This window comes from Panthera uncia, assembly GCF_023721935.1.
Source record: "Panthera uncia isolate 11264 chromosome A3 unlocalized genomic scaffold, Puncia_PCG_1.0 HiC_scaffold_12, whole genome shotgun sequence".
NCBI classification, from domain to species: Eukaryota; Metazoa; Chordata; class Mammalia; order Carnivora; family Felidae; genus Panthera; species Panthera uncia.
The window spans coordinates 33,214,008-33,241,067 of NW_026057579.1; the positions used below are offsets into that span (position 1 = coordinate 33,214,008).

Here is a 27,060-nt window from a genome sequence, read left to right on the forward strand (position 1 = left end):
CAGCAAGTGTGTGTGAACACAGTGGGGTCTGCGCCACGGTACTCGAGCTGGGTGACGGAGGAGGGTCAAGAAGGCAAGTTCCAAGACACCTAAAGCGTATCGACTAGTTTAAAGAACTGTTTTGCAATCCATCATCCTTAGTTTTCAACCAAATTCAGGAAATGCAGTTTTCTCTAACGTGGAACTGAATTAACCGCTATGACCATATGCCGTAATAAACCATGGGTAGTTTGGTTAAGCAGGATTGTTCACAACAGGCTACACGCACATGCAGAATACACTGATAGTTGCAACCTCACAGATGAGGGCTGGAAAGTACAACGCTAAGGTGTAAATTTCCAAGTTGCTTTAGCTAAGCCTTGGGTGGGTTTCAAAGGAACTCTTTAAAGGTTTCTTTAAAAAAAAAAAAAAAGTCTTTAAAGGTGAACTGATAGCATTTTTTCTAGACAGTCCAGGACTGGGCTACTTCTAAAGCAAGTTTGCCAACCTAAGCCAACTGTAGTAACCAACCCTAGAAGCAGGCCAAGGAAAGCTGAAGAATTTCTAATCCTCAAACTTTTAGGTTCAGCTAAATCTGTAGATTGAGGGTCTCGATTATGTAGTTAAAATGACTTCTCAGTTCACCTTTTAGGAAATTCAGTTTTTCCTAATAAAAGTATGGCAGTATTTCATGAAAACCACAAATTACAAAAACAATTCATTTATACACATAAAGTTGCCTTTGAGTTTGTAAAACAGAAGAGCGGTGTTAGAGAAAGTGGGCTACCGTACAATACATTTCATGAAACGGGTCATTCTGGCAAGAGTTTTGGTACCAATAACAAAACAGGAACATAACGAGCGTTAAAAGAAGTGTTTTTTTGTTCAGTAGCAATTCAGTCAGCAATAAAGTGCACAAATGATACAGGAAATGCTCCTTTGCGACTGGGATCTCCGTCAATGTGGCCAATCTGAAATGAACAAAAGTTCCGGCGGTTATAAAAATTCTCAATGTTGGAACCTTCGAAGGACATTATATAGCATTTGGAGAAAAAAAAGGGAAGATTTGTTCAGAAGAATTTCTTCTGAGAAAGAATTACCTGGGTCAGACATCTAAACTGTTTTTCCTTTTTTCTTTCACTCATGTTTCAAATATAGTTGACCCTTAACATGGGGTGGGGGGTAGTTAGAAGCGCCACAGCCATCCCCCTCCAAGCTGAAAATCCACCTATGACTTCCGACTCCCCCAAATCTTTGCTATTAGTAAACCTGTTGACCAGAAGCCTTCCAGATAACATACATGGTAAGTTAACACGTATTTTCAATATGACAGGTGTCATATACTGTGTTCTTACAATAGAGCTAGAGAGAAAAAATGTTAAGAAAATCATAAGGAGTAAAGAATACATTCAAGTGCTTGCTATACTGCATTTACATATAAAAACTCCCCACGTAAGTGGACCCACGCAGTTCACACCCACGTTGTTCAAGGGTCAACTGCGGGGTATGCCGGCTGTGTAAGCAAGACTATTACGGGCGGGCCAGGTGTCGGCCCAGAAGCACAGTCCCCAGGGCCCCGGCGTTCTTGGGGGGCAGGCAGGACGGCTGACTACTGCCCCCAATTGCCTTTATGTTTTGTTTTGTTTTTTTAAGGAAGAAACGGAGTGTCAGAAGTTTGTGAGTTACAAAGTCCCAGAAAGTGGCAAACGTGTGGTTGGTTCTATTTAAATGTAGTCAAGCATTTACCGAAGGCTGCGACAGATTCACTTATTTTCACTCTGGGTAAATTATAGAAGTTCTACACCAAGTAAGATCTCAACAAGGCAAATTATGGAGATAAGTAAAAGTCTAAAAGAAAATCGCCCTAATACAACTGATGAGACTTGGGTGAGAGTATGGGCAGCATTTCCTTCTTTATACCTTTCTGTATTTTCCACAGGTTCTGAAATGAACAGGTATTTTCCAGAGGGCTCAGCCTACTGTCCGGCTGGGGCCCCACCCTCGTGCCGGGTTGGACACGAGTGTGAAAGCGCTGGGGGCAGTCGGGAGGGAGTCAGTTCAGGTCCCCACGCTGCGGGCGCAGGCCGGCCACACAGCAGCAGCTCAGGAACAGAGGCTTTGCGACACGGGCAAGCTGCCCAGCGTCCCTGAGTCTGTGGAGCGCGGGGTCTGGTCTCTCAGGGTCACCAGGCGAACCGCCACACTCCTGCTGTTCCTGCTCCCACCTGGATGTCACCACTCCTTTCAGGACCCAGACGGACACCCAGGGGCTCTGCCCCCACGCCGGCTTCTTACACGCCTCCCCCACAGACCCCCAGTGTGGGGGAGGATCGGACCGGCTCTAAACTCACGGCCTCATTTCAGGCCCTCAAGTGAACTCTGGGAACTGCAGCCCCAGTGCCCGCCCACCCTCACGTGGGAAAACCCACCCGGGGGGAAAGTGGGCCCGCTCAGAAGTGGGTGTACACGGGAGAGACGGGTGGGGGGCAGATGGGCCTGAGGGCTGAGGATGCACCGGCAGAGGGCCTCGCCTGCGAGCAGACCTCTCGTGCCAGGTGGGCCGGGACTCACCTCCGCCCTCCCAGCCACATCCCGGGCCCAGACCCCCGACTCACCCACCACTCTTGGTCCTCCTCCCCATCCACGATGATCACATCCCCCTCGGAGAACGTCAGCTCGTCTGGGTTGTCGGCCACACAGTTATAGAGAGCTTTGACCCGCTTGGGCTTTAACTTGGTCTGGATGGAGGAGCGGGAGGGTCAGAGGTTAGTGTGGCAGGGAGGCGTCAGCTCCTGGGGTGGAGGGTGGGGCTGCTTTGTTTCTAATTAGTCCCAGGGCTCCCGACCCAGCAGGCCCGGGAGCCCACGGGTGTCAGGGCGGGAAGGTCCGTGTGGCTCAGGGGCAGGGGAACCTTCTACCAGGCTCGCAGGACAGGGAAGCAACCCCAGCTGAGTGCAGAGAACTGGGGGTGAGGCAGCCCGGTGCCTGTGCCAGAGGAGCCGAGCCCTGCGACTGCGGATCGGGGGTCGTGTCCCGTCCAGATTCAGGAAGAAGCCTCCCCTCCGCCCCGCCGGGGGAAGAGGGCGAGACTGGTTTCCTCGGAGACTCTCCCGCTCACTGCTGGCCAGAGCAAAGAGGCAGGAAAGGAGGGGCCCTTCCACTTACGGTCTGTGACTTCCTGGGCATGGGGGCTGGGGGTTGGAGGACCGCGCTGTTGGACAGAGGACCCAGAGCTTCTGTTCCAGAGAGATCCACTGCTTGAGGGCCAAAATGAATCAACTTCACAATATGCCCTCAGTGGTGACCAGCGAGTTACAAACAATATAAATGCCACAGCGTCATGTCTGAAAGGCAGCTTTCCTGAGATTTTCTCATCTACAGAGTGAAAAGTCTCCTAAAGGCCCAAGAACCATGTGACTTCCATCAGTCTCTGTAAAGCGTGCAGCGCACATGAGTGTCACAGAGCCGGACAAAGGCCGCCAGCTCCTCTGCAGATTTCTAGATCCCTGCTGGGGCTCCCTGCCCTGCCCCCATCAGAAGGGGCCAGACACAGGACACAGCAGACAGCAGCCCTGTCTGTGAGAGGCAGGGTGGCTGCTGGGGCCCGACACAGGGTTGAGCACGGCTGGAAATGCCTCCCGCTTTGCCCCCACGGACCACGCAGCAGTGAACCCCATAAACGAAATCATTACCAGGTCCTCTCGGCTGGCCTTTGTTGATCAGTGGGATCGACTTGTCAGCCCTAAAAGAAGGAGAAGGTAGATTTATTGACGTCTGAGGCCCCACAGCACGTCAGCTGTCCCCACCCCACACCGCTTCATAAAGGAACCTTCTGTGTCGTCTCAGAAGGAAGGTGAAGAAACATGGCACTGATTTTACACCTATTTTCAAGGAACTCAAAAGGTCTAACGTGTGAAGGCCCCACTCATCTGACCCGTCTCGTCATTTGATTTCCGTCAATGTCAAGACAGAAATCACCATGCTGGGGGTGCCTGGGTGGCTCAGTCGGTTGAGTGTTTGACTCTTTGATTTTCGCTCAGATCATGATCCCAGGGTCGTGGGATCGAGCCCCGTGTAGGGCTCAGCGCTGAGTGTGGAGCCTGCTTGAGCTTCTCTCCGTCTCCCTCTGCCCCTCTCTCCCACTCGCACTCACTCTCTCTCTCAAAAAAAAAAAAAAAAAAAAAAAAAAAAAAAGAAATCATCATGCTGTCATGCTGACCCCCTTTGCCTTTCATCACTCCCAACTACAAAATGCCTACGGGAAAGGCCTGAGCCTCTAAGACACCAGTCAGCAAACCTTCTTGCTAAAGGGCCTGACAGTTGAGGCTCTGTGGGTTACAAAGTCCATCAGGACTACCCAGTGCTGCCACCACAGCACGAGAGCAGCCACAGATGATGCACAAAGGAGCGTGGCTATGTGCCGAACGCTTTATTTATGGGCACTGGAATCTGAATTTTATAGAATCTTCATGTATCAGGGTGCCTGAGTGGCTCAGTCAGTTAAGCATCCAACTCGATTTTGGCTCAGGTCACGATCTCACGGTTGTGGGATCGAGCCCCGCGTCGGGCTCTGGGCTGACAATGCAGAGCCTGCTTGGGATTCTCTCTCTGCCCCTTTCCTGAGCTCTCTTTCTCTCAAACTTAAAAAAAGAAAATCTTCATGTATCATGAATAGACTTCTTTTGGTTGTTTTCAACCATTTGAAAAAAAAGAAAACCACCTTAGCTTGTGGGCCATACAAAAACAGGCACGGGGCTGATCAGGCGTGCAGGAGTAGTTTGCCGACCGCTGCTCAAAAAGACCAAAGGTAAAAACCCAGATTTATACCCAGGATAAGACTGGGGGGGGGGGGGGTGGGTGGGTGCTTCCTTACGAAGAGGCCACAGCCGTGTATTCTTTTCAAACGGAACTCCCCCGGGCAGTGATGACAGGCTTCCCTCCATCCAAAGGGGTCTTGGAGACACCCCAGCATCACCCGCTCTGTTCCCTCCCCACCTCTGCTTCTGGTCACACGAGATGAGAGAAAAGGATTCCACGGAGCAGGTAAAACCAGGTAAGACTGCGCTAACATACCCAGCAACCCCAGCTCAGACTCTCCTGCGAACCAAGGAAGCAGGGAGGCCTCAGAGCCCCCAGAAAGACCGTGCCCAGGACCCTGCATTAGCGGCCAATACACCCCGTTCTCAGAACCGCCGGGTGACGGCTGGCAGCCGACTGGTGCTCATCTAGAAGTTCAGCACAGGATTCGGTGTCTCAAAGAACAGCTCAGAAAGAGCAAGTATGCAGGAGCTACAGGGCAAGAGGGGGGCAAACAGAAGCGGGCACAGACCCTAATGCAGAGAAGCTCGGCCTGTGGCCACGGAGGGTAGACGTGAGAGTGTATTCCCCACCGCATAACTCGGTAACTCATGAGACTGCATATGTGCTGCCTGGAATAGGAAGGCAAGGATGTTCACATTCTAGTTTAGAAAGAGATCTTACAAGACAGCGTTAAAGAAGTTCTGAGAGGCTTCTGGTTAAAAAAGTAGGTCTGAGGGGTGCCTGGGTGGCTCAGTCGGTTAAGCATCTGACTTCGGCTCAGGTCATGATCTCGAAGTTCCTGAGTTTGAGTTTGAGCACTGGACTCCACATTCTCACTCGGTCCTTTCTCTCTGCCCCTCCCCTGCTCGTGCTTTCTCTCTCAAAATAAATAAACTTAAAAAAAAAAAAAAAGACTGAAATACATTTACTTCCACTTTCTCTCAAGGAAAACAATTAGAAAAAACTTGAGGGGCGCCTGGGAGGCTCAGTCAGTTGGGCGTCCGACTTCGGCTCAGGTCATGATCTCACAGTCTGTGAGTTCGAGCCCCACGTCAGGCTCTGTGCTGACAGCTCAGAGCCTGGAACCTGTTTCGGATTCTGTGTCTCCCTCTCTCTCTGCTCCTCCCCTGCTCATGCTCTGTCTCTCTCTGTCTCAAAAAGAAATAAAAACATTTAAAAAAATTTAAAAAAAAGAAAGAAAAAACTTGAACCAGGCGTGCGTGGGTGGCTCAGTCGGTTAAGCGTCTGACTCTTGATCTCAGCTCAGGTTGTGACCGCAGTTTGTGAGATCAAGCCCTGAGTTGGGCTCCAAACTGAGCATGGAGCCTGCTTAAGAGTCTCTCTCTCCCTCTCTGAGAAAGAAAAGAAAAAAGAGACAAAAAAAGAAAAGAAAAGGAAAGAGAAAGAGCAAGAGAAAGAAAGAAAGAAAGAAAGAAAGAAAGGGAAAAAGAAAGACAGACAGAAAGAAAGGGAACAAGCTTAAACCAACAAGACAAAGAGAACTGAAGAGGTAACATTTTGGAAGTGGCCACAGGAGGGAAGAATCCTAACCACGCCAGCTCATCTGAGGAGGGAGAACCCTCACACACTAAGGAAGCCCTGAAGGACCCCCATCTGTGCTCTGAGTCCCCAAGGCTTATGAGCCCGTGGGAGGGGGCATAAGGCATGGCAATAAATACAAGGATTGGCTCAAAATCTGCTCAAGGAGCTACTGAATCCCCGGATTCCCAGACCAACCCTGAGCAACTACCCTACCTCAACCCATTGAAGACCAGAACCTTCTATTCTCAGAGAGGGGAGAATAGAGGGTATCTGAACTTGGGGGTACCAGTGTGATTGTTGGGGGCATCTTTACAAAAAGGGGGACTAAGTAAAAACTGCTGAGTGAGACCCTCCACAGCGAAGTCCACACTGGACTCTGCACATGAGGGTGCAGTTTGCAACCAGGTTTTTTCAAATGTTTATTTAGAGAGAGAGAGAGAGAGAGAGAGAGAGAGAGAGAGGGAATCCCAAGCAGGCTCTGAACGGTCAGCGCAGAGCCTGATGTGGGACTTGATCCCACAAACCATGAGATCATGACCTGAGATGAAATCAAGAGTCGTAGGCTTAACCGACGGAGCCACCCAGGGAGCCCTGCAGTTGGTTTTAATGCCTCAGCTGCAGTGGCAACTTTTGGGCAGAAAACACCAGATCTATGAGGAAAAGCCTCTAACATAACAGAAACGAAAACAAAGACAATGGACAGGGAAGAAACAAACTATGCAGAAAAGCAAAAGCTAAACTAAACAACTCCCCCTCCATCCCTATAACCATCATTAATAATCTAAGACAAGAGAAAATGATTTCATGAAACAAAAAGGATACTATTAACTTGAAAATTATATGACAGCCGAAACAAAAAAATTCAATGAAAGAACTGGAAGATGACATGAAGGAAATCTCCCAGAAGGCAGACTTAAAAAGCAAGCAAGCAATGCAGAAATGGAAGCGACAGGTGGCAGAGAGCGGTCCCTCCACGGAGCAGAGCTGCACTTCCAGCCCCGGCCTCCAGGTGGAGCCATGGGACTGGCTCTGGTCAAAGGCACCCTTCGCCGGTCTCTTCCTCAGGAAATAACCCTAGGAACAGGGTTCAGAAGTAGAAAGGGTCTGGGTCTCTGACTCGCCCCTTGGGGCTGCTGCACAAGCAAGAATATGGGCGCTCAATTTTGTGTAAGAAGTCAACTTCCAGCTGTTAAAACACGGAAATTCAGGGGCAGGCTGACAGAGCTATCAGCTTACCCGAATGAAAAAGAAAAGACGATACATGTAGAGGAAAAGCCAACGGAGTCTGACATCTGAGTAACACGAATTACATTACAAGCAAGAACAGAGGGGCACCTGGGTGGCTTGGTCAGTTAAGTGTCCGACTTCAGCTCAGGTCACGGTCTCACGGTTCGTGAGTCTGAGCCCTGCGTCGGGCTCTCTACTGTCAGTACAGAGCCGGCTTCAGATCCTCTGTCCCCCTCTTTCTCTGCCTCTCCCCTGCTTGCGTTCTCTCCCTCTCTCTCAAAAGTAAACATAAATAAAAATAAATAAATAAACAAAAGAACAGAGAAAACAGAAATTAAGACAGTAAAAAAAAAAAAAAATCAATGAAATTTCTCAGAACTGAAGGACGTAGTTTATATCCTGAAAGGCTCCATCATCTACCTGGTGGCAGGGACGAAAAAAGGCCCATCCTGGGGAGTCGGAGCCTCGGCAGGGACAGGAGGCCTGAGGGGTGCGCCTGAGTGGGACGGAGGAGGGTGCTTGGCGGGGCAGTGAGAGCCCCAGCAGGGTGAAGATGGTCTCCATGTGAGGCCCCAGATCTCAGCAGGGAGAGGAGGAGGTGGAGGCAGAGACGGGAGACTGGCTTCATGGGGGTATTGATCGTCAACGTAGAAGCCAGATTTCTCATCACCGGAAAAGGGAGTAAGGAGCCCAGAAAAGGAGATTAGAATAGACCCTGTGGTGCTTTGAGAACACTGCCCCCAAACCCTTTCCTGAGAGCTGGAGTCTACACCACCCTGTGCTACCATCCCCACGCCAACCCTGAGTCTGGGATCTGCCACTGTTTGACCAGTGACACATGACAGAAGTGACAACCTGCCATTTTCCAGGGCTGGGCCTGTCTCTTGGGACTTGTTCTTGGGCCCAGTCGCCATGATTCGAGGAAGCCCTCGCCACATGCAGAGGCCACATACGTGCAAGCTTTCTAGCCAACGGCCCCAGCTGATAGCCAGCATCAACCACCAGACGTGTGGGCTGGAGAGATGACACGAGCCTCAGCCCGTGAGTCACTTTCTGTGTTGGACCATCCCTGGCCTTGAGTCTTCCCAGCTAGGGCTTCAGATATTGTGGAGACCAGATAAGCTAACTTCACGATGCTGATCCAAATTCCTGACAGAGTCTGGTAGCAGAGTACAATGGTTGTGTCCCACGTCAGTAAGTCTTGGTGTGGTTTGTTACTACAACTGAAATGGGAGATAGTGTGAACTCATGGATTTTGACACAGAAATAGAAACATAGAGATAAATGTGTTTATAAATACAGATACGCACAGATATACACCTATGTACGTACATGTGTGTGTCCCCAGTTCTGACCACTCAGAGGGCCTGCCTGGGAGCAAGGATACCCCAAGAGCAATGAGCACACACAGTATTCGGATCTTGGCTTCTAAGTATCACTGCCGCTAAAAGAAAACCATCTTTCACTATAAGGATCCAGCTGGAAACCACGAACTGGATCCCTCTGTGGAAAAGGACAAACCTTTGGGTAAGTGGCAAACCTGGTATGGGTTTTAAGAACTGGAAGGTACTAATGTGTCTATGTTAACTTTCTCTCTTTTTTAAAGATTTTATTTTTAAGTAATCTCTACACCCAACATGGGGCTCGAACTCACAACCCCGAGATCAAGAGTCGCACGCTCTACTGTCTGAGCCAACCAGGTGCCCCACTGTGTTAGCTTTCTGATCGTGCTGGTTGTATTGTGCTTATGCAGGAGAACATCCTCGTCTGTAGGAAATATATGCCTACATTGCAGAGGATGCATACGAGTAAGATAACCTTGCGAGCAACAAACTGAAGCTACAGGCCCAGCGTCTCGAGGACCTTCGTTCCCCCAAATCCAGTGCCTGTGCTACACAGAAACCTACACTCGTCATGTGGATAGAAGACATACGTTTGTATGAAAATTTTTAGCTTAATAATGTTGATAAATTATTTTTAAGACGCTTAAGCCTGATGAATTCATCAGGTGACACCGGTACTCAAACGTTAGAGTAGAAATTTCAAATGTCTGCACGGAAATTTCAGGATTGGGATTGGGGCCCCAAGGATTGGGGCCACTGCCGCTTGGAAGCCCCTTGAACGCAAGAAGCCAGGATGGCAGTTTGGCCAGGCCCTGCGGGCCACATGGAGACAGGCGGTTACCCGGGAGCAGGCCTCTTCTGCGGGAGACGGCTGGGCGGCTGGGGTGGCAGGGGCGGGGGCGGGGCTTTGCTCAGTGGGATCCCAGGCTGGGCAGACTTGCTCGGCTGGCCCAAGGCTTCGATCACACTGGGCGTTTTTGCTACCGGAGGGGGCGGCGTGGGAGCCAGGGGATCTGTGGAAAGAAAAGGAGAGCCACACAGATTGTCAGACTTCCTCACGTCCCCAGCCTTCTCACCCAAGGCTCCTCTGATAAGGGCTTCCTTTTCTCTATGGTGATTTCATAAGAACAAAAGCCTCTTTTCATTGCAGGTTTTTATTAAGCAGTATTGGCAGGGAGTCCTTCCGAGCCTCAAGTCAGGGTTAAAATGCCTCTATGAGCCTGTACCTTCCCCGTTGGAAGTCCCTGTGGGGACGCCACCACAGTTTTGTGCTGTCCACCCTGAGACCTGGAGAGACAGCAGGGGGGAGGCTCAAGTCTGGGGCCGGGCCTTCCTGGGCCAATCCTCTTTCTGCCTCAGCCGCCCCTGTGGGCCCTGCACATTTCACCAGGCTTCCAGCAGGTCACTGTGAGACCGCCCTAAAGTGCTCACTCTGTGAAGACTCCACAGTCTGTGCGGAAGGCAGGGCAAAGACTTGGGAGGCTGAGGATCAGAGAGGTGACGTGCTTTCCCCTAAGGTCAGAAAGTTGGTGAGACGGGCAGTTGGGCCTCGAGCCCTTGGCTCCTCTCCCCGCTTTCCCCTCTCGGACAAACATTAGTGCTGTCCCCAAATATCCAGGGTCCTCGCTGAGGCAGTTAACTGTCCTCAGGACAGGACGGGGACACCCAAGGAGCCTTCCAGTGCCACCAGTGCACGTGCACATGGCACTTTACTGCAGCTGGGGTTCGGTTTCTCCTGCCTTAGCTTAAAAACTGCAGGGGAAAACCTGGGGGAAGTCCGTGCTCCCAGTGTGGGCCCCGAGGTGCCAGGACCCCTCCCCCTGCCAGCCCAGCAGAGCAGGGACGAGACAGGCTCAGGGCCTGCATCCAGGGCTTGCCTCACTGCTCCAGGAAAGATTTTCCTCTTCTCCAGCCCCCTCCCCTAGGTCCCGGGACTTTCACCTACATGTTGACATTGAAGAAAAACACATGCCAGATTATATCCAAATGACTGTGCCCAAATATTGAGAACCGCCAAGTGGCCAAAGGAAATGAAGCCCCGGGCTCATGCGTGACAGGAGGAAATGTTGCTGAAATGCTCGGGAAGACAGAGGAGGAGAGTGTGCGAGCACCCCCCTGGCATGGGGTGCGGGACAGACAGGAGCCTGCAGCTGGGGAGGGCGGCCGGAGGGGCCAGGGCTGGGAACACAGTGCTGGGCTCCCGGCAGTGGCTTGCGGGCGTGCAGCGTCGCAGCTGTCCCCTCGCGGCTGCCGAAAGCACCCCCCAGCCATCCAGATCGAAAAGCCCACTGGCAAGAAAGGAAAAAGGAAAAAACGTACTGGTAGATGTCACGCGAAGAGGGGGCAGCGGTGGATGGACAGCTGGCGGATCTGACGAAGATCGCTGCCTGCTTACACCGTCCACACTTACAGAGTTTGTCTTCCACAGGGCGTTAGCGGAGGAGGCTGGCTGAACTGCACACGCACGCACATGCACACGCACGCACATGCACACGCAGGCATGCACACACACACACACGAATGCACGCACAGGCACAGAACAAAAACAGAAACAGAACACTGCATTATTGATCCTCTCTCTCAGAAAAACGATAAATATGACCCTTCTAGAATAGCATTAAGACCACCAATAGAATGTTGATTTTTTTTTTTTTTTTTAATTCTTCTCTGGTATCTGGAGGATGGACACTGCTACACACAGTGGTGCTTCTGGGAAACTTATCAGCTGGTTTTCACAATCTTATGGATTTTCTTTCTCCAATATGAATACCATTTGAGGAGGGAAATGAGTAACCACAATGACATATGTCCTGAGCATTGCACTCCAGCCTGTAGAACATCTGCTGGCCTCTACCCATCCATCAAGTCCTCCCCTGGGTGCACGCACAGGGGAGCACCTGTCCTCGGACTGCATGGAGAGAAGGGTACAAACTAGAGACAGGTGAGGGCTCCCCACCTCCTGCAAACATTTCTGGCTAGAAGTCTGGTGACACCAAGGAGGCTCGGCTGACATACCAGGGAGACGGCACCTGCCCAGGTCACAGTCCCTCCTCTGCCCCACAAAGCTCTGCACACGGGGGGGGCCCTGTGTCTGAGGCTGTGCATGGCCCACAAAGTGGGGCCCTGGGCTTGGGGTGGAAAACAGGCACCCCCACGCAGGGCATTTCTGCGGTGGACGAGGTCCGTCCCCGGGTAGGGCACGCAACGTTGGCTCCCTTTTCCATCTGTCATGTGGGCACCAGGGTGCACTAGACCGAGAACCAGGGGGCCCTTTGGGGGTCATAGGGATGAAGTGCCAGTATACCATCAAAGGAGAACATGAAGCTAACCACAGGAATAGCCAGAAAAAGGAACTATGAAAAACCCCAAAGCCTCTAAGACTTTAGGAGAGCAAAAAATAAAGATGAACAGTTTTTTATTCCTTTTGCATGACCAACAGAGCAAAATAGTCTTTCCTCCAATGACACACAAAGTCAGTAAAAGCCACTAATGGGGTGGAGGAGACCAAATCATTGCAGCTGCAGCCTTGCACAGTGAATACATGTACACAGGGCGTGGGAGGAGGCTGGGCAGACAGGAGGCCCCACAAGGACCCGACCATGGCGGGTTGCCCTGGGCCCCTCCCGGCCAGTGCAAGAAGCCTGACCTTGCGGCCTCTCTCCTGCTCAGGAATTGCCCCAACAAGCCCAGGGGTGTGGGCACGAGGGGGGCACAGGCTCTGTGGGGGAGGGCAAGTGGGCTGCTTCTGGGGCCTGCCTGGGCAGCACCCGCTCTCCTCTCGGGGGTCTGCTCCAGTGACCTAGACGACAGGCCCCTCAGCCTTCTCTGGGCCTCCCTGAGAGCTGGGGACAGGGCCATGGTGGGGGTGGCCTCGACCCAGGTGCTGGCAGCTGCCATCCTCGCTCCCCTGCCAGGGCTACAACCCTCACTCACGCCCCCTCCCGGAGAGCAGCTGCTGCACAAATGCCACGTGGACCAGCAGCAGCCTCCAGCGGGGCGGGGACATCACACCCTCCTTCTCGTGGGAAGCCCTCCGGAGGCCACCGGCCGCGTCGGGCAGCCCCAGCCCACAGCTATGCCGGCTGCTTGCTGGACCGGCCTTCAAGGAGCAGAATGGCCAGCTGGCCGTCAGTCCTGGGAAAATTACCTAACTTTTGGGGGCCTCAGTTTGCATTTTTTTTTTTTTTACTGTTTTAAAATCTTTTTATTTTCTAAAGTTTTTATTTATTTTTATTTTACTTTTTTGAGTTACATCCAAGTTAGTTACCATACAGTGCAACAATGATTTCACGAGTAGATTCCTTATGCCCCTTACTTGTTAAAAATAAGGAACGCTTCATGACCTTGCGCGTTATCCTGGCACAGGGGCCGTGCTAATCTTCTCTGTATCATTCCAATGTTAGTGTGTGTGCTGCCGAAGCGAGCACCTCAGTTTCCATTTTAATAAAAATAAAAACCAGCATCTGGGAAGTCCAACTCATTGTGTTGTGACGGAACTAACGTCAAGCACGGCAAGCTCTGGCACTTAAGGCACCGGCAGGACCCACGGGGATCATTTTGCATTTTTACAATTAGGTTGCGCACCGTTCCCCAAATCAGCGTCTTTGTATCCTTCATTTCATGGGGCTGGCAGAGATAGAAGGTACCAGGCATCACAAGCTGGCTGGAGGCAGGCGGGGGCGGGGGGGAATGGAGGGATGATGACACAGGACAGAACTAAGGCAGAGGGAGGAGTGGTGAGCGGTAAAAGCAGACAGAAAAGAACAGAAAGGAGGTCTGCGGGAAGGTCTCACAGGACCAGCGTCACGAGCTGAGCCACCCGCCTCAGGCTGCCCTGGTGGAGTCCGTGCGCTCTGCCAGTGACACAAATGCCACACCTCTGCCCAGAACAAGGACAGAGTCAGAGGCTCCACCACCATCCGGCATCCTAAGACCGGAGAGCTCCTTGAGGAGGTCAACACCATGACCGTAGGACACAAAACCCCACATGTCATCGAGCAGGGGGCAAAGCAACCGGAAACTTCCCAAAGCGAAAACCAAACAACGCCCTTCGTGCGCCGGCGGGAGCTATGACGGTTTAGTACCTTTGGCAATGTTCCGCGGGGGCAGTGGGGGGGCGCTGGCCGTGCTGGGGGCCGCGGGCTGGGAGGGCGGCGGGCTGCCACTGAGGATGGCTCCGTACGTCTCGTTCTGCAAGATGCTGGGCACAAAGCCCCTCTGCTTGTCCTTGGCCAGGCTGGCGGCATCTCTGGCCAAAGACGCGGCATTCGACTGCAGCTGGCTGGACCCCAGCTGGTAGAAGCTGACGGGCCGGTCTTCTCGCCGACTGGGACTGGGCTGCAGAGGGCGAAATGCACACACGCTGAGCCCCTGGTCACAGCGCCCAGGCTACTCGTGCATACCACTGCTACTTGGGCCCAGTGCCTTTTTGGCTCTCAGCCATTACGTGAGAGCTGCAAGACTTTAAGAGTTACTCTCACCATGTGTCTTAACAGACACACACACACACACACACACACACACACACACACAGCCATGATTTATAATTTACAGCCATGATTTATAATTTACACATCTCCATTCTGTGAAGGATTTAAAACACGGGCGATTTCATCCTTATTAGCCAGAGCTAATTTAAGCTAGATCTGCAGTTCATTGCATTTCCCCTTCGTACACATGCTTTCCATTGAGGACCCAGCTACACTCAGTCCCCAACAGCTACGTGGCGAATTCGGGGGAGGTCAATGTTTCTTCCAGTATGAATGCATCTCTTGAGATTCCTCTAACTCAGGGTCAGCAGACCACGGCCTGGGGGCCACCACCTGCTTTATAAATAAAGTTTATTAGAACACAGCCATGCCTAGTCATTTACAAATCGCAGTTGCTTTCAAGCCACCCTGCCAGAGCTGAGTAGGCGCAGAAAAGATGGTGACAGTTCAGGCCCAAAGGCCTGAATATTTACTACCCGGCCCTTTTGGTTTGCTAACCCTAGCTCCGTCTGAAGGTCATGTGCATGGAATCACGACTTGGGTGACTCAGATCTAATTCATTTTAAACGTCAGCTTCATTGTAACAGCTATGATCTTCAGCAACTATCTTAACCTGGCTGACCCTGTTTCTCCTCTGTTCAATGGGTAGAACTTTGCTTCTCTAGCACAGTGCCAGCTTAGCAGTTAAACTGCTGGCTGATATACCCCACCTCCCCTCACAGGACCGCCTGCCCAGTCAAGGCTCTGGCCAACCCAGTGGCTCAAACTCAGCTCAGCTATGCAGAACTCGATGGCTAGTGGTCTTCACACATATTTTGAATTCAACAAAGCCCATGGCTATATGAACTACACCCACCTCTGCTGGAAACAGGGAGTGGGTAGATGAGTGTTAGCACTTGCTGTCAGACTTCTGTTTGGACCATGGGACCTGCCGTGTCCTGCTCACGCAAGAATGGGATGTGTGTGCTCACTCTGGGGCCGATGCATCCAATCTTTTTTTAAGGTGGGTAAGTGTAACATTAGTCAGCTCTCCTTACTTTGATACCGTTTTATACCTAACTCAGTGGAGAAGTTTCTTATTTGAAGACATAGCAAGCAGGTATGTTAACGGCTCCATGAACGAGGAAAGTCAAGGAAATTTCGGAAATGGCGTATATACATGTAATCAGACAGGCTCAATGCACATCAGAATATTCAATACGAAATTTTACGTGGAGGACACCTGGGTGGCTCAGTCGGTTAAGTGTCCGACGTCAGCTCAGGTCATGATCTCAGGTTTGTGAGTTTGAGCCTTGCATCAGACGGGCTCTCTGGGGTCAGTACAGAGCCTGCTTCAGATCCTCTGTCCCTCCCCTCTCTGTCCCTCCCCCACTTGTGTGCTCGCTGTCTCTCAAAAATAAAGAAAACATTTTTTTTTAAAAGAAGTTAAGTTCAGGGGCGCCTGGGTGGCTTGGTCAGTTAAGCATCCGACTTCAGGACTTCGGCTCAGGTCATGATCTCACGGCCCGTGAGTTCGAGCCCCGCGTCGGGCTCTGTGCTGACCGCTCAGAGCCTGCAGCCTGTTTCAGATTCTGTGTCTCCCTCTGTCTCTGCCCCTCCCCTGTTCATGCTCTGTCTCTCTCTGTCTCAAAAATAAATAAATGTTGAAAAAAAATTAAAAAGAATAAGAAATAAAAAAAGGGAAGTTTACATGGCATTTTCCACTAATTTCACAGCAGCTAGGAGTGTGGGCTCTGGAGTCCGCCTGCTGGAGTCTGACTCAGCTCTGAGACCTGTGTGAAGGTGGTAGGTAACCTGCCAGGAGCCCTCCAAGTGTGCAAGACAGCGTGCCATGAGCAGGGAGCTGGACTCAGAGGCAAGTGCCCTCAGTCTGGCCCCAAGCTGGTCTCTAAATACTAAGCTTCACTGTGGCCGAGTCAACTTCTCTTGACTCTCAAAGCTCCCGTGACCCCATCGAATAGAGGAAAAAGTTGGACCCACAGTTCTAAAGGTCATTTAATGATTCTAGTTAAGGTTTTAACGGCTGATGAGTGGACATGACCCGCGACACTGGGGGCCCCTGGCTCTTTATCACATGCACAGTGCAAGGACTTCCTCTAAAACCCACTAGACTCCATGGCCCCCCCATTTCTTTCCCTCAGATCAAACGGTGGGCAGCTAATGATGACGACACAAGGAATGTTCCCTTGTTCCTAAGAGCTGGGAGACAGGTGGCAGCTGTGGGAAGGGTGAAACCAAAAACCTACTGAGATCAATGGAGGCAAAAAGCAAACTCCACTTCTACAAAACTGCTCTGTGCGCAGATTAGAAGCCAGGATCCACCCCGCTCGCCACAAAGCTCACGACGACACCCCTGGCGTCCCTCGGCCGGGCACTGACCTGCAGTTTCTCGTCCACATCGTCATCGCTCTCATCCAGGTCTTCGTGGAGCAGCCGCCACTCATACTCGACGTGGACGTGGGAATTGAACCTCCCAGATAAGGCCTGGGTCAGCTGAGAGAACAAAGGGCCGTCAGTGACACTGCACGCGAGGCGAGCAGCCCTGGGTGGCACGGGGTGGGGGAGGCAGAGGCCCCAGGGTGAGGCCGGCTGAAACTCCCCTCCCTATTTCACAGAGGACCTTGAAACGCAAACCTCGTAACTGCCCTTTCGTGTTCTGTAAACGGTACAGGGCGGTGGGCAGACAAGGGCTATTCGAGGTCTCAAGGACGGCCCGTAGGTGCTGACAACCACACACAGGAGCAAACTCAACAGAGAACGGACGTTTCCACTGTTAACCCAACCGTTCTTGACCAGCACTAAAGATGATGCCCCAAAGAAAAGGATGTGAATGACTATTTTCACAATACTCTCGGGGAACAGGTAGCTAGTTCCATTTTAGATACACGGGAGAGAAGCAAATCCCTTTCTTAGCACGTTAGCCCTTAATTTCCTCCAGAGCCAGAGAGTAGCTGTGTGACCTTGGGCAAGTTACTTAACCCTTCTGTGTCTGTTTCCTCACCTGTAAAATAGGGATAACAGAAGAAACCGTGTCATGGGTGGCTATCAAGATTGAACGAGTTAGGGGATATCAACTACTTAGAATAGAACCTGGTACTCATCCCACACTTCCGTAACATTTACAACGAATAGCTCTCTTTACCGAGCACTGGTTGAGCTTCCGAGTGCAACACTAATTCCCACAACAACCTTGTGAACTGGTAGAGCGGACTCCACTTCACAAACAAGGAAACAGCGAGACAGTTGGCATTGGTGCGGCCTTCCCGAGTCACGGTGGTGGAGCCCTACCGCCTGAGCCCATGGGCTCTGCCCCCTAGCTGCACTGTCACTGCCTGATCTAGAACAGGACAGGAAACGATGGTGCAGAACCATCTGGAAGATTCGGGGTTGGGGAACAGAGTAAGAACATCAGCTCTGGATGCTGCTGTGAAGGGACGAGCCGGTAGCTTCCCGACTCCAGGGATGAGCCAAAGCCATGGTGGCCCCCGGATCTCTGCTCCTGTTGCCCCAGATTAATGCCAGGACCACCATCAACATGTCCAACCAGCAAATGCCCACTGGCGTTCTAAGTGTCATTACGAGGGGGTGGCCACCTCCTCTTGAAAGACCCCCCAGTGTGCCTTCTCCTGGCTATCCCCTCTAGGGTCCACACTTCGCAGAGGGCAGGGCCCCTTCCTGGCCCAGGAAGGGCCCCCTGGCCACGTCCACACCGGGTGGAGACTCACCAGCTCCTCACAGTGCTCGTGCCGGAGGCGTCTGGCGATGTCCAGTGGCGTCTCCCCTGACTCGTTAGCTAAAAGGCAGGGCGACAAAGGGAGGCATTATGACAAAAACAAGCGAAGGCCGGATTATCAGGAGGCAGTTAAAAGAGGTACAGAGAAGCAGCACTCAATCGAAGTGAGCACGATTAACGAATCCCACGGTTGAGTCTGGAGCAGGGGCGGAACTGGTCTCGTAACCGTACAGACCTGCGGTGGAACACGGTCGGGAGACGTCAGGAGACCGTTTGAGTTGGCCATGGGCACAGAACGGCACTCCTCAGCAGTCTGCAAACCCGAAACCGTGCATTTTCTTCTAAATAAGCCTCTGCCAACAAGGTTTGATTAATAATATAAAAAAAAAAAAAAGCCAACTCAGAGACACCTGGGAAGCTCAGTTAAGCATCCGACTCTAAATTTCGGCTCAGGTTATGATCTCACGGTTGTGGGATACAGCCCCGTGTCAGTCGCGTCAGGCTCAATGCTGGGCAAGGAACCTGCTTCAAAATCTCTCTCTCTCCCTCTACCCACCCCCCCAAAAAATAGAAAAAAAAAAAAAAGAAACTTGACTCAAGAAGGTGTGGCCTTCTTTGTGTTCTCTTTGCTCTCTGTTCCACAGTTCTTCCAAATCACTTCCTCCCAACACAGTCACCACCGCCTGCCCTCGGATGGCTGCCAGCGTGCCAGGGTCCCACGCGGGAGGGAGAAATGAAGGCCCAACAGATCAGGGTCCCTCGTGGAGGAGACTCGGTGCCACGAGTGGCAGTAAACAGTGTCTCTTCACTGCCCCGTAAGTAAATTTTCCACCCCGGGGCCAGGAAGAGACTAAGCCTGATGCTGGGTGGGGGTTCTGAACAGGAGGGCAAGACGCCCCAGAGCTTGTTCAAATTCACGTCCGCGTGAGTGTTGTCTGTGGGGCTTGAGCTCTGCTTCTCATAACCTATAAAATACCTGCCGAAGGTGGGAGGTCTATGTATTGGAGGGAGGGCGACTGCTGACAAATACGGGACACGGCAGCCGTGTGGGGCACGCGGGGAGAGGCCCCCCGCCTTCAGAAGGCAGGGCCCGCACACGGGGCCGGGCCGGCGCCACCCGCTCACCTGTCTCGATGGAGGCCTTCCCCCGCAGGAGCAGCTTCAGGCACTCGGCGTTGTCCGTCAGGCAGCAATAGTGCAGGGCGGTGCTGCCCTTCCCTGTCTGCTTATCCAGGTTCCCACTGGCCAAGAACGGGGACAGAAGAGAAAGAGCAATGAGGGGAAGGCCAGGGGGCCGGGCAGGTGAGCAGGGGAAGAGTCAAGCAACACCAGACAGTAGGGGATTTCTCCGAATCCCCCTCCACGGTGGGGGCACAGGGCAGCATCCCCGCTCGTGGGGGTGAGGCAGCCATGGCGGAAGGCCACCAGGGAGCCAGCAACAATGGCAGAGAAGGCCAGAAAGGGAGAGAGGCACCCCAAAAGGCACCGTGCTCCCCAGACGTGGGACAAGCCACTCACCCCCTGGTGGGCGAAGCCCTGAAACGTGGCTGTCATCATGAGGAGGAGGGACAGTGGGGCTTTGTGGCCCCGGGAAGGACAGATGGGGACGGTCACCAGGAGGAGACATCCACTGCTCTTCTCAGGACAGAACCTGCTACACTGTGAAAATAAGCTTCATCTTCTGACCTCTCCCCTCTTCCTGCTGCCCCCCTTCCATTCTGGAAGAAAGGAAACCAGGATTTCCCTTCTCACGCTCCAACAATCTGCACTGGGAGAGGATGACGTCACTGAGCTGTTTCATCCAGGGTCCGCGGAGCCGCTGTCGCGCGCTAGGCGCTGGGCGGGCATTCGGGCTCCATCAGCGGGCGGCTTCCACTGAGTCCAGCAAACTGCTGACCGGCCCCCAGCCGCTCTGCCTCTGGCTACTTCTTCACTCTCTCCCCCAGCAACAGCAGGGAAAGGCAGAAATGCTGAATATGACCTTGCCATTGCACTGTGGAATTTTCCACTCCGTTTGGAGCCGTGTCAGCGGCCTGTGACCAGCATCTCCCGCAACACACGCCCCAAACCACGATCAGGGAGTCAAGATACACCTTAACGGGTGTTTGTGGCTGGCTGGCTGCCGCCAGGCAGGTGATAAACCAGAGTAGGGTGGGACGCACCAAGCAGCAGGACTATGCAGTGCACACACACGTGCACGTGCACACACACACACACACACACACGTGCGCGCGCGCAGGTTCTTTAAAGGCTACTTCTAATGAAGATATAGAAACAACTTTTCAAACCAGACAAAATGCCCACAACCCGGTGTTGCAGTTTACAATCTCAGCTTAGGCGGGTGGCTCAGGTATGGATCCCTGTGTCCCTGTGACCTCTCCCCACTGCTCTAGGGTACCCCACCTGGGTCCTGTGGGACACTCACAAGGGACGTGAGTGTGGGGATGGCCCTGTGCACACAGGCGGTTGTGGGGGCCACGGACAGCCTGCCTTCCGGAGCCCAGAATTCAGATGTATCGATCTGAGATCTGCTGAGTCCCAGACGCCAGAAGCTGGATCTTGCAGATATCCCACGAAGGGTCTCTGTCTTCATGTCCTAGGGTCTCTCAGGACTGGCACCTGATGGCTCACTTCCTGTCCCACAGCCACATAATGAGGCAGGAACCTGATCCTTCCTCAGAAACAGCAAGGAACAAAATCAAACGCCTCCCCTAAGTTTAGAACACCTACCTGTTCTGGACTAAAAAGTCTACGATGTGGAGAGAAGTCCGGTCCACCGATCTGACTGCAAGATGCAGGGCAGTTTCATCTGGCTCCTGAAGACCAAAGAGAAACATTCCAGAATTCCAAGGGGAGCGTTCAGTTTTGTGTTCAATGTGAGCAAAACTGTGTCTCTCTCTTCCAAAAGCCTTTTATTCTTTCTTTCAAAATGCTTCTAAGACATATGGTGTCTCTCTAGTCTCCAGAGCAAACTCTGCTCTTGGGACCATTTCGAGACTGGTCTTCCTTTCTCCACAGAAAATAATGAGAAATTCAGGGAGTTCACCTCAAAGTCCCCTCAATCTTGATATTCCTATCTCTGCACTAACAACCTGAGGTGTTGCCTATAAGGTGCGTGTGGGGGTCTTCGTCCAAAGACCCTAGGAAGTTTCCCCAGGCCTCTTATACCCAATCTTTTATACCTGCTGCCTGAATAAACATAAATTCTTATTTTAAAAAGAGCATTAGAGTTTTTCATTCTGTATTTACGGACAAGGCCAGGAGTGCTAATGCCCAGACTGTCTTCAATTTATACCAGGGGACACATGACCTCCACTGCCTTTTCTGAAAGAGTTCTGGAAGGTGGGGGAGGACCGACCAGAGGAAGATGGTCTCAGGTGGGTGGGTGGGCGAGAGGGCTGGAGGCAAAGGCAACATCCATGGAACAGGGAACGTGGGACAAAGAGGGAGGTGGCCCTCAATCCACCTGCCGGGCCTGCTCAGCCAGCCAGGGCCACTCCCCCGTCCTCTGGCTGGGGCAGGGCTCTGAGCTGGGCATGCCCTGAACCACCTGGGCTTGACTTCTCTCTGTCTCTCTCTCAAACATTGGATATCAGGCTCCATAGAACACGTGCTCGGCTGCTAAGGGGTAACGCCTGGCATCCCGCACCTTCATTATGAGGACAAGGAGGTTTCAAGGGAACGTGAGCGTGTGTCCACAAGGTCACCCGTGGAAGAGAATTAGGACACATGCCGAGCTGTGACACTGGTAGCCGGTTTCCTATGGGATCGATCCTGGCATGCTCGATCCCATGCTACCCTGAGACCCCACCCTCTCCACAAGGCTCTCCCAGGAAAGGGGGGGATCCCTCCTTCTCCGGCTCCCTCGGGGAGGAGGGCACAGGTGGGGAGCAGGCTGGGGAGCTCTCCTTCCCAGGGAAGCCTCAGGAGCTGCTCCTCAAAGTCTGGCCGTCAGCTGCCCTGCACCCAGGAGACAGGACCCTCTGGCCTCTGAGAAGATGCTCCCTCCCCCAGGGGATGGGCTTTCCTTCCAAGGCTGGCATCATATTTTTGGTTAAAGAAGAATAAACCATGAATTTCTCCCCAGAACCAATGTTGTCTTCCTTCAGAGAATTATACTACTTTCTCAGCATTTGTGATGACGCTGCCCTGCCACTCCCCAACCCCCTTTCTTTTCTTTTGTGAAAGTAGCAAGCCACGCTCTTACGTGTCCGTTGGCCAGTGGGATTTTTTCTGTAAGATCCACACCATCAGCATACGCTTGGAGTAATCCAAAAATATCTCTGGTTTTGACGGCCTCACAAAGGCTGTGGAGTTTGGCCGCATTATCCACATGCTTTTTCCTTGCGTATTTCCTCTCAATGTACTTGGCAGTAATGTAGTCCTTCCTGGCATTCCTGAAACCAAGCATAACTGCCTTGTAAATGATTAAGGGCCTCTATTCAAACGTATCTAACCTGCAATTATCTGTAACCGTTAAAAAAAAAAGAAAATCCTGCCTACACCTTCCTTGCAGAAACACTGGCGGGCAGGGAGCAATCTGCTGTGTGACCCTGGCAGTGCCTGTGTCCGGGGACACCCAGGGCAGTGAAATCCTCCAGTTTCCAACACAAGAGGCCTCGAGGCCCAGCGCAGGGTGACTGGGCCTCACTCAGGTGCCAACGGTAACTGGCCAGGTTAGGCAGGCTGGGAGGCCCTCCTTGAGAGCGAAGACATTGTTGGGCCCCAGGGTGGCTCAGTCGGTTGAGCGTCTGACTTTGGCTCAGGTCATGATCTCGCGGTTTCTGAGTTTGAGCCCCGCATTGGGCTCATTGCTGTCAGCACAGAGCCTGCCTCGGATCCTCTGTCCCCCCTCTCTCTGCCCCTCCCTGGCTTGTGCTCTCGCTCGCTCTCTCTCTCTCTCTCTCTCTCTCACAAAAATAAATAAACATTAAGGGAAGAAAGAGAGGGAAGACCGTTATCTTCTCGTTCGTGGGCACTGTGCCTGGCAGAAAACGCACCACACATCTGATGAACCAGAACAAACTGTCAGCCTTTGTGGTCTATTTTCTGGCCTTCACATGGCATTGTGTTCACAGACTCTACCTCCCCCATGGAGCCTGGAACAGCACCAACTCCGGGGAAGCCAGGAGAAGTGTGGGTTCAGATCCCGCCCCCACCATACTGACGGTGTGTCCTGGGACAAGCATTTCATCTCTTTAGGCCTCAGGTCCTATTTGTGCAAACGTGTAACACACGCCCTCGAGGAACTGGGAAAAATACATGAACTGACACGTTTGCTGGGTACATGGTGGGTCCTTAGAGCCCTGGAACTTGCTGATCGAACTTAAAAGATGGAGAGCAAGGGGTGCCTGGGTGACTCAGCCGGTTAAGCGTCTGATTTCGGCTCAAGTCATGATCTCTCGTGGTTTGTGGGTTTGAGCCCCACGCCAGGCTCTGTGCTGACAGCTCGGAGCCTGGAGCCTGCTTCGGATTCTGTGTCTCCCTCTGTCTGTACCCTCCCCCTGCTCATGCTCTGTCTCTCTCTCTCAAAATAATAAACATTAAAAAAAATGTTTTAAAAATGGAGAGGTAGAGAAACAGTAGCTCCTGGTCAGGAGGACTTTCAGCATTTTACTCCGAGGACCTTAACAAACAACAGCTGCAACAATAAAAAAAAAGTAGACAGGATTTTTGAGAGCTACAGTAAAAACGAAATTCCCTGTGGCAATCAAGTGAGAAGGGGCAGGAAGCAGCCCAGCTACCCATCAGCCGGTGAAGGGAAGAGCACACGTGGTCCGCCTACACAACGGAGTACTGTTCAGCCACATCGAGGAACACAGCTCCGACACAGGCTACATCATGGCTGAGCCCTGAAAACATCGTGTGAAGGAAAAGGAGCCAGACGGACACACAAGGCCACATGCTGTATGATCGCATTTACACACAATGCCTGGAAGAGGCAAATTCGTCGGGACAAAAAGCAGATTAGCAGGGCTGGGGGGTGGGGGGTGAAGGACTGGAGGGGAGGGTGGAGTGGGTGATGCCTGACAGGCACAGCGTTTTGTTTCGGGGGCAGAAAAATGTTCCAGACTGCGGTGATGGATGCATACTCTGTGAGTAGGGTGAACGTCACTGAATCTCATTTATTTATTTATTTTTAAAATGTTTTACTTTTTTTTTTTTTTTTTTTGAGAGAGGAGAGAGACAGAGCGTGAATGGGGGAGGGACATAGAGAGAGAGAGACAGAGACAGAGACAGAGACAGAGAGAGAGAGAGAGAGAGAGAGAGAGAGAATCCAAAGCAGCTCTAGGCTCCAAGCTGTCAGCACAGAGCCCAACGTGGGGCTTGAACCCATGAACTGTGAGATCATGACCTGAGTTGAAGTCGGACACTTAACCGATGAGCCACCCAGATGCCCCTGAATTTCCATTTAAATGGGCGAGCTGTATGGTATGTGAATTGTATCTCAACAAAGCACGTCAGAGAAAACTGAATTCCACTGACAATACAAAAACTTAACTTTAGTCAACAGATGCACAGAAAACGACGCAACAGGATCGATTCCCTTGGCTCCTTTCTGGAAAGTGTGAAGCACACTGGAATTTCAAGAAATTGGGCAGGGGAGGCTGAAGGAAAAGCCAGGGCCTGGTGGTCAGCTCTGGGAGACCGCACAGTTCAGAGCCCGGGCCCCCGGTCAGACTGCTCAAACGGGTTCCACTGCTTCCTGTCGAGGGGACAGCGGGCAAGCCCTTCCCGTGACCACACCTGCTCGCGGGGCTGTTGCAGGTTACACGAGATAGCGCAGCATTCTGGAAACGCCAGCTGTAAGGACCACAACAGCATGGGAGGAGGGGCCTCACAGTGAACCTGGTCGGCTCTTCTCAGCTCAGGGACTGTTCCTTCCCATCCTGCCGCCAGGGCTGTGCCAACTGCGTCTGCCGTCAGCCACCGAGCCCCTCAGGTCAACACCGCGGGCCCCAGGGGGCGATGCAGGTCTGGGAGCGGGCAGGCCAACGCCAGGTTCCCAGCGATGGGGGGCTACTCTCCCCACTACCGACCGCCTGCCCTAAGACACTCACTGCCTGGGTGCTAATGAAGTGTGCTAACACACTTTCCGTGCGTCACCTCACAAACGTCCAGCCCCTGGGCTTACAGGTCGAGCTGAGACAGGCGGTCTCATTTGGTCCTCACAACAAATGCTATCAACTTTTCTCGCCTCCCCCCTGCGGATAAGTAAACTGAAGTCTATCAAGAGGACCCAGAGTTCTGTTTCCACACACAGTGGGAAGCTCTCTGAGGGCCGCCCCTGCTCTCGGGGTCCAGGTTCTCCTCAGGGGGCCTCCTAGCACAGTGCGGCATGCGGGGAATTGCTTAGTGACGTTTTGGGCTCGATGACGTGCCACATGTGACAACCTGTCTAATGATTCAAATTCTCCAGGTCTCTTATGATGAGCGGTGGGACCAGACAGTTGTGAAGTTCTAGGTAGTTTCAGTAAAACCCTTGTGAGATAATCATCACTGCGACCTCCCCCTGCCTTCCTTGGAAGGGGCTCAAGACATCCCGGACCCTGAGTTCTTAATGTTATTCACCTATCCGGGGCTCTGTGACCCCTGGAGGTCACGCCCACACAAGCATGGGCACAGACCCGGTCTTTGCCACCACCACGCTCCACGGCTTCATGAAGGAAGTTTATTTACTCTGTCAGCGTGCTCCCCTCCCCACCTCTTGTTGTTTTGGAAAGGATTAGACTTTTGGAGAAAAGCAATGAACTTAAAATAACAACACATTTGGCACGTACTTCTGAAGGATGGGCCTGTGTAAGGTCCTTAACTGCAGAAAAGGAACAGCGCTGCCTCCATAAACAGACACAAATCTGCCTGCTTCCCCCTCCCACCTATTTCTCTCTCCACACCCACCCCCAAATCCAAAATCTGGGGATTCATAGGCCACTAGAGGGTCTGTGCCTTCCCTGTCAACAGATTTATGTGCAGATGGTATGTTGTCCCGAGATAAAGCCAGAAGCATACACTCCTTTTCATCTGCAAGTAAAATACAGTTTATTTAAATAGCCACAGAGCTGGGACTTTATCTTTGACTTGTTGATTCATTAAATATGTATTGAACCACCACAAGCAACATATTGCGGTGGGAAATACAAAAATCAGGAAGACGTGATCTATTAGAGAAATATGTGTAAATACTTTGGTACGATATAAAGTGGCACGGAAGTTTTTAAAATAGAGCCAAAGGCTACAGGAGCAGACAGACCAGCAGTTAACTTCACCCGAGCAGGTATGAAAGCAGGTGGCGTTTTGCCATCACACTGGCCATCCGCCCTCAATTTGGGGGAAAAAAAAAGAGGGGGAGGGCTACACTTCCTTCTCGTTTGTGCCAAGGCTGGCGGTGGGTGGGGGGTGTTTCAATGCAGACAGAACGTTTATACTGAAGGAGTCAAAGCAGATCGTGTTCATGTTTTCGAAACATCTAGCCCCAGAGTAAACAAATTCTCTGCTTTTATAAGGCACCCCTGGTACTTGGAAGAAATTACTTATCAGACGCTTTGCTCAAAACTGATCAATATTACGGCGACTTGGGAGACCGGCACCTTCCCTGTCTGTTGATTAGACTGTAAACAAATGCAGCGTACCAGACCATGACATTTCCTTTGTTGAACGGGAGCTTCCAGCAATCTCGGGAAGAGCTGGCTCACCTCTGGGTAACCCTCCAATTGAAAGCTAAACGGAGAGGACCCTGATCTCTCAGGGTTTGTGGGATCGGTGTGTAGCACTTGAGTCGCCTCTACTGCCCACACCCAGGGTGAGCGCACAGAGCTGAGGACACCACCTGGGTCCAGCTCTACCCAACTGTCCCGCTGGCGACCACTCCGCTGGCTCTGTGAGCAGGCGAGGGTTGTCATATTAGAGGAGGGAGCTCAGAGCAGCCCCGGAGCCTGCCCAGGTCCCA

At 52.2% G+C, this 27,060-nt stretch overlaps 1 protein-coding gene and 1 non-coding gene across 5 annotated transcripts in view; both read right to left on the reverse strand.

The window, feature by feature from the left end:
* Nucleotides 1-838: 838 nt before the first annotated feature.
* ASAP2 (ArfGAP with SH3 domain, ankyrin repeat and PH domain 2) overlaps nt 839-27,060 on the reverse strand; it is a 171,758-nt gene continuing 145,536 nt past the window's right edge. Inside the window, exons 17-28 of one of the 4 annotated variants that reach the window (XM_049652557.1) lie at nt 22,321-22,510; nt 20,844-20,929; nt 19,239-19,354; nt 18,106-18,173; nt 16,760-16,873; nt 13,976-14,228; nt 11,211-11,345; nt 9,733-9,904; nt 3,672-3,721; nt 3,145-3,233; nt 2,595-2,717; nt 839-950 (exon numbers count right to left, since the gene is read on the reverse strand). In XM_049652557.1, the coding sequence (XP_049508514.1) occupies nt 876-950; nt 2,595-2,717; nt 3,145-3,233; nt 3,672-3,721; nt 9,733-9,904; nt 11,211-11,345; nt 13,976-14,228; nt 16,760-16,873; nt 18,106-18,173; nt 19,239-19,354; nt 20,844-20,929; nt 22,321-22,510 (1,471 nt within the window). In that variant the 3' untranslated portion in view covers nt 839-875. Of the gene's footprint in view, nt 951-2,594; nt 2,718-3,144; nt 3,237-3,671; nt 3,722-9,732; nt 9,905-11,210; nt 11,346-13,975; nt 14,229-16,759; nt 16,874-18,105; nt 18,174-19,238; nt 19,355-20,843; nt 20,930-22,320; nt 22,511-27,060 lie in introns of all 4 variants that reach the window. The other 3 variants (XM_049652555.1, XM_049652559.1, XM_049652558.1) reach the window with 3 other exon arrangements.
* Nucleotides 13,212-13,318, reverse strand: LOC125937817 (U6 spliceosomal RNA). The gene has a single exon (XR_007462508.1). It is a non-coding gene; the product is annotated as a U6 spliceosomal RNA (small nuclear RNA).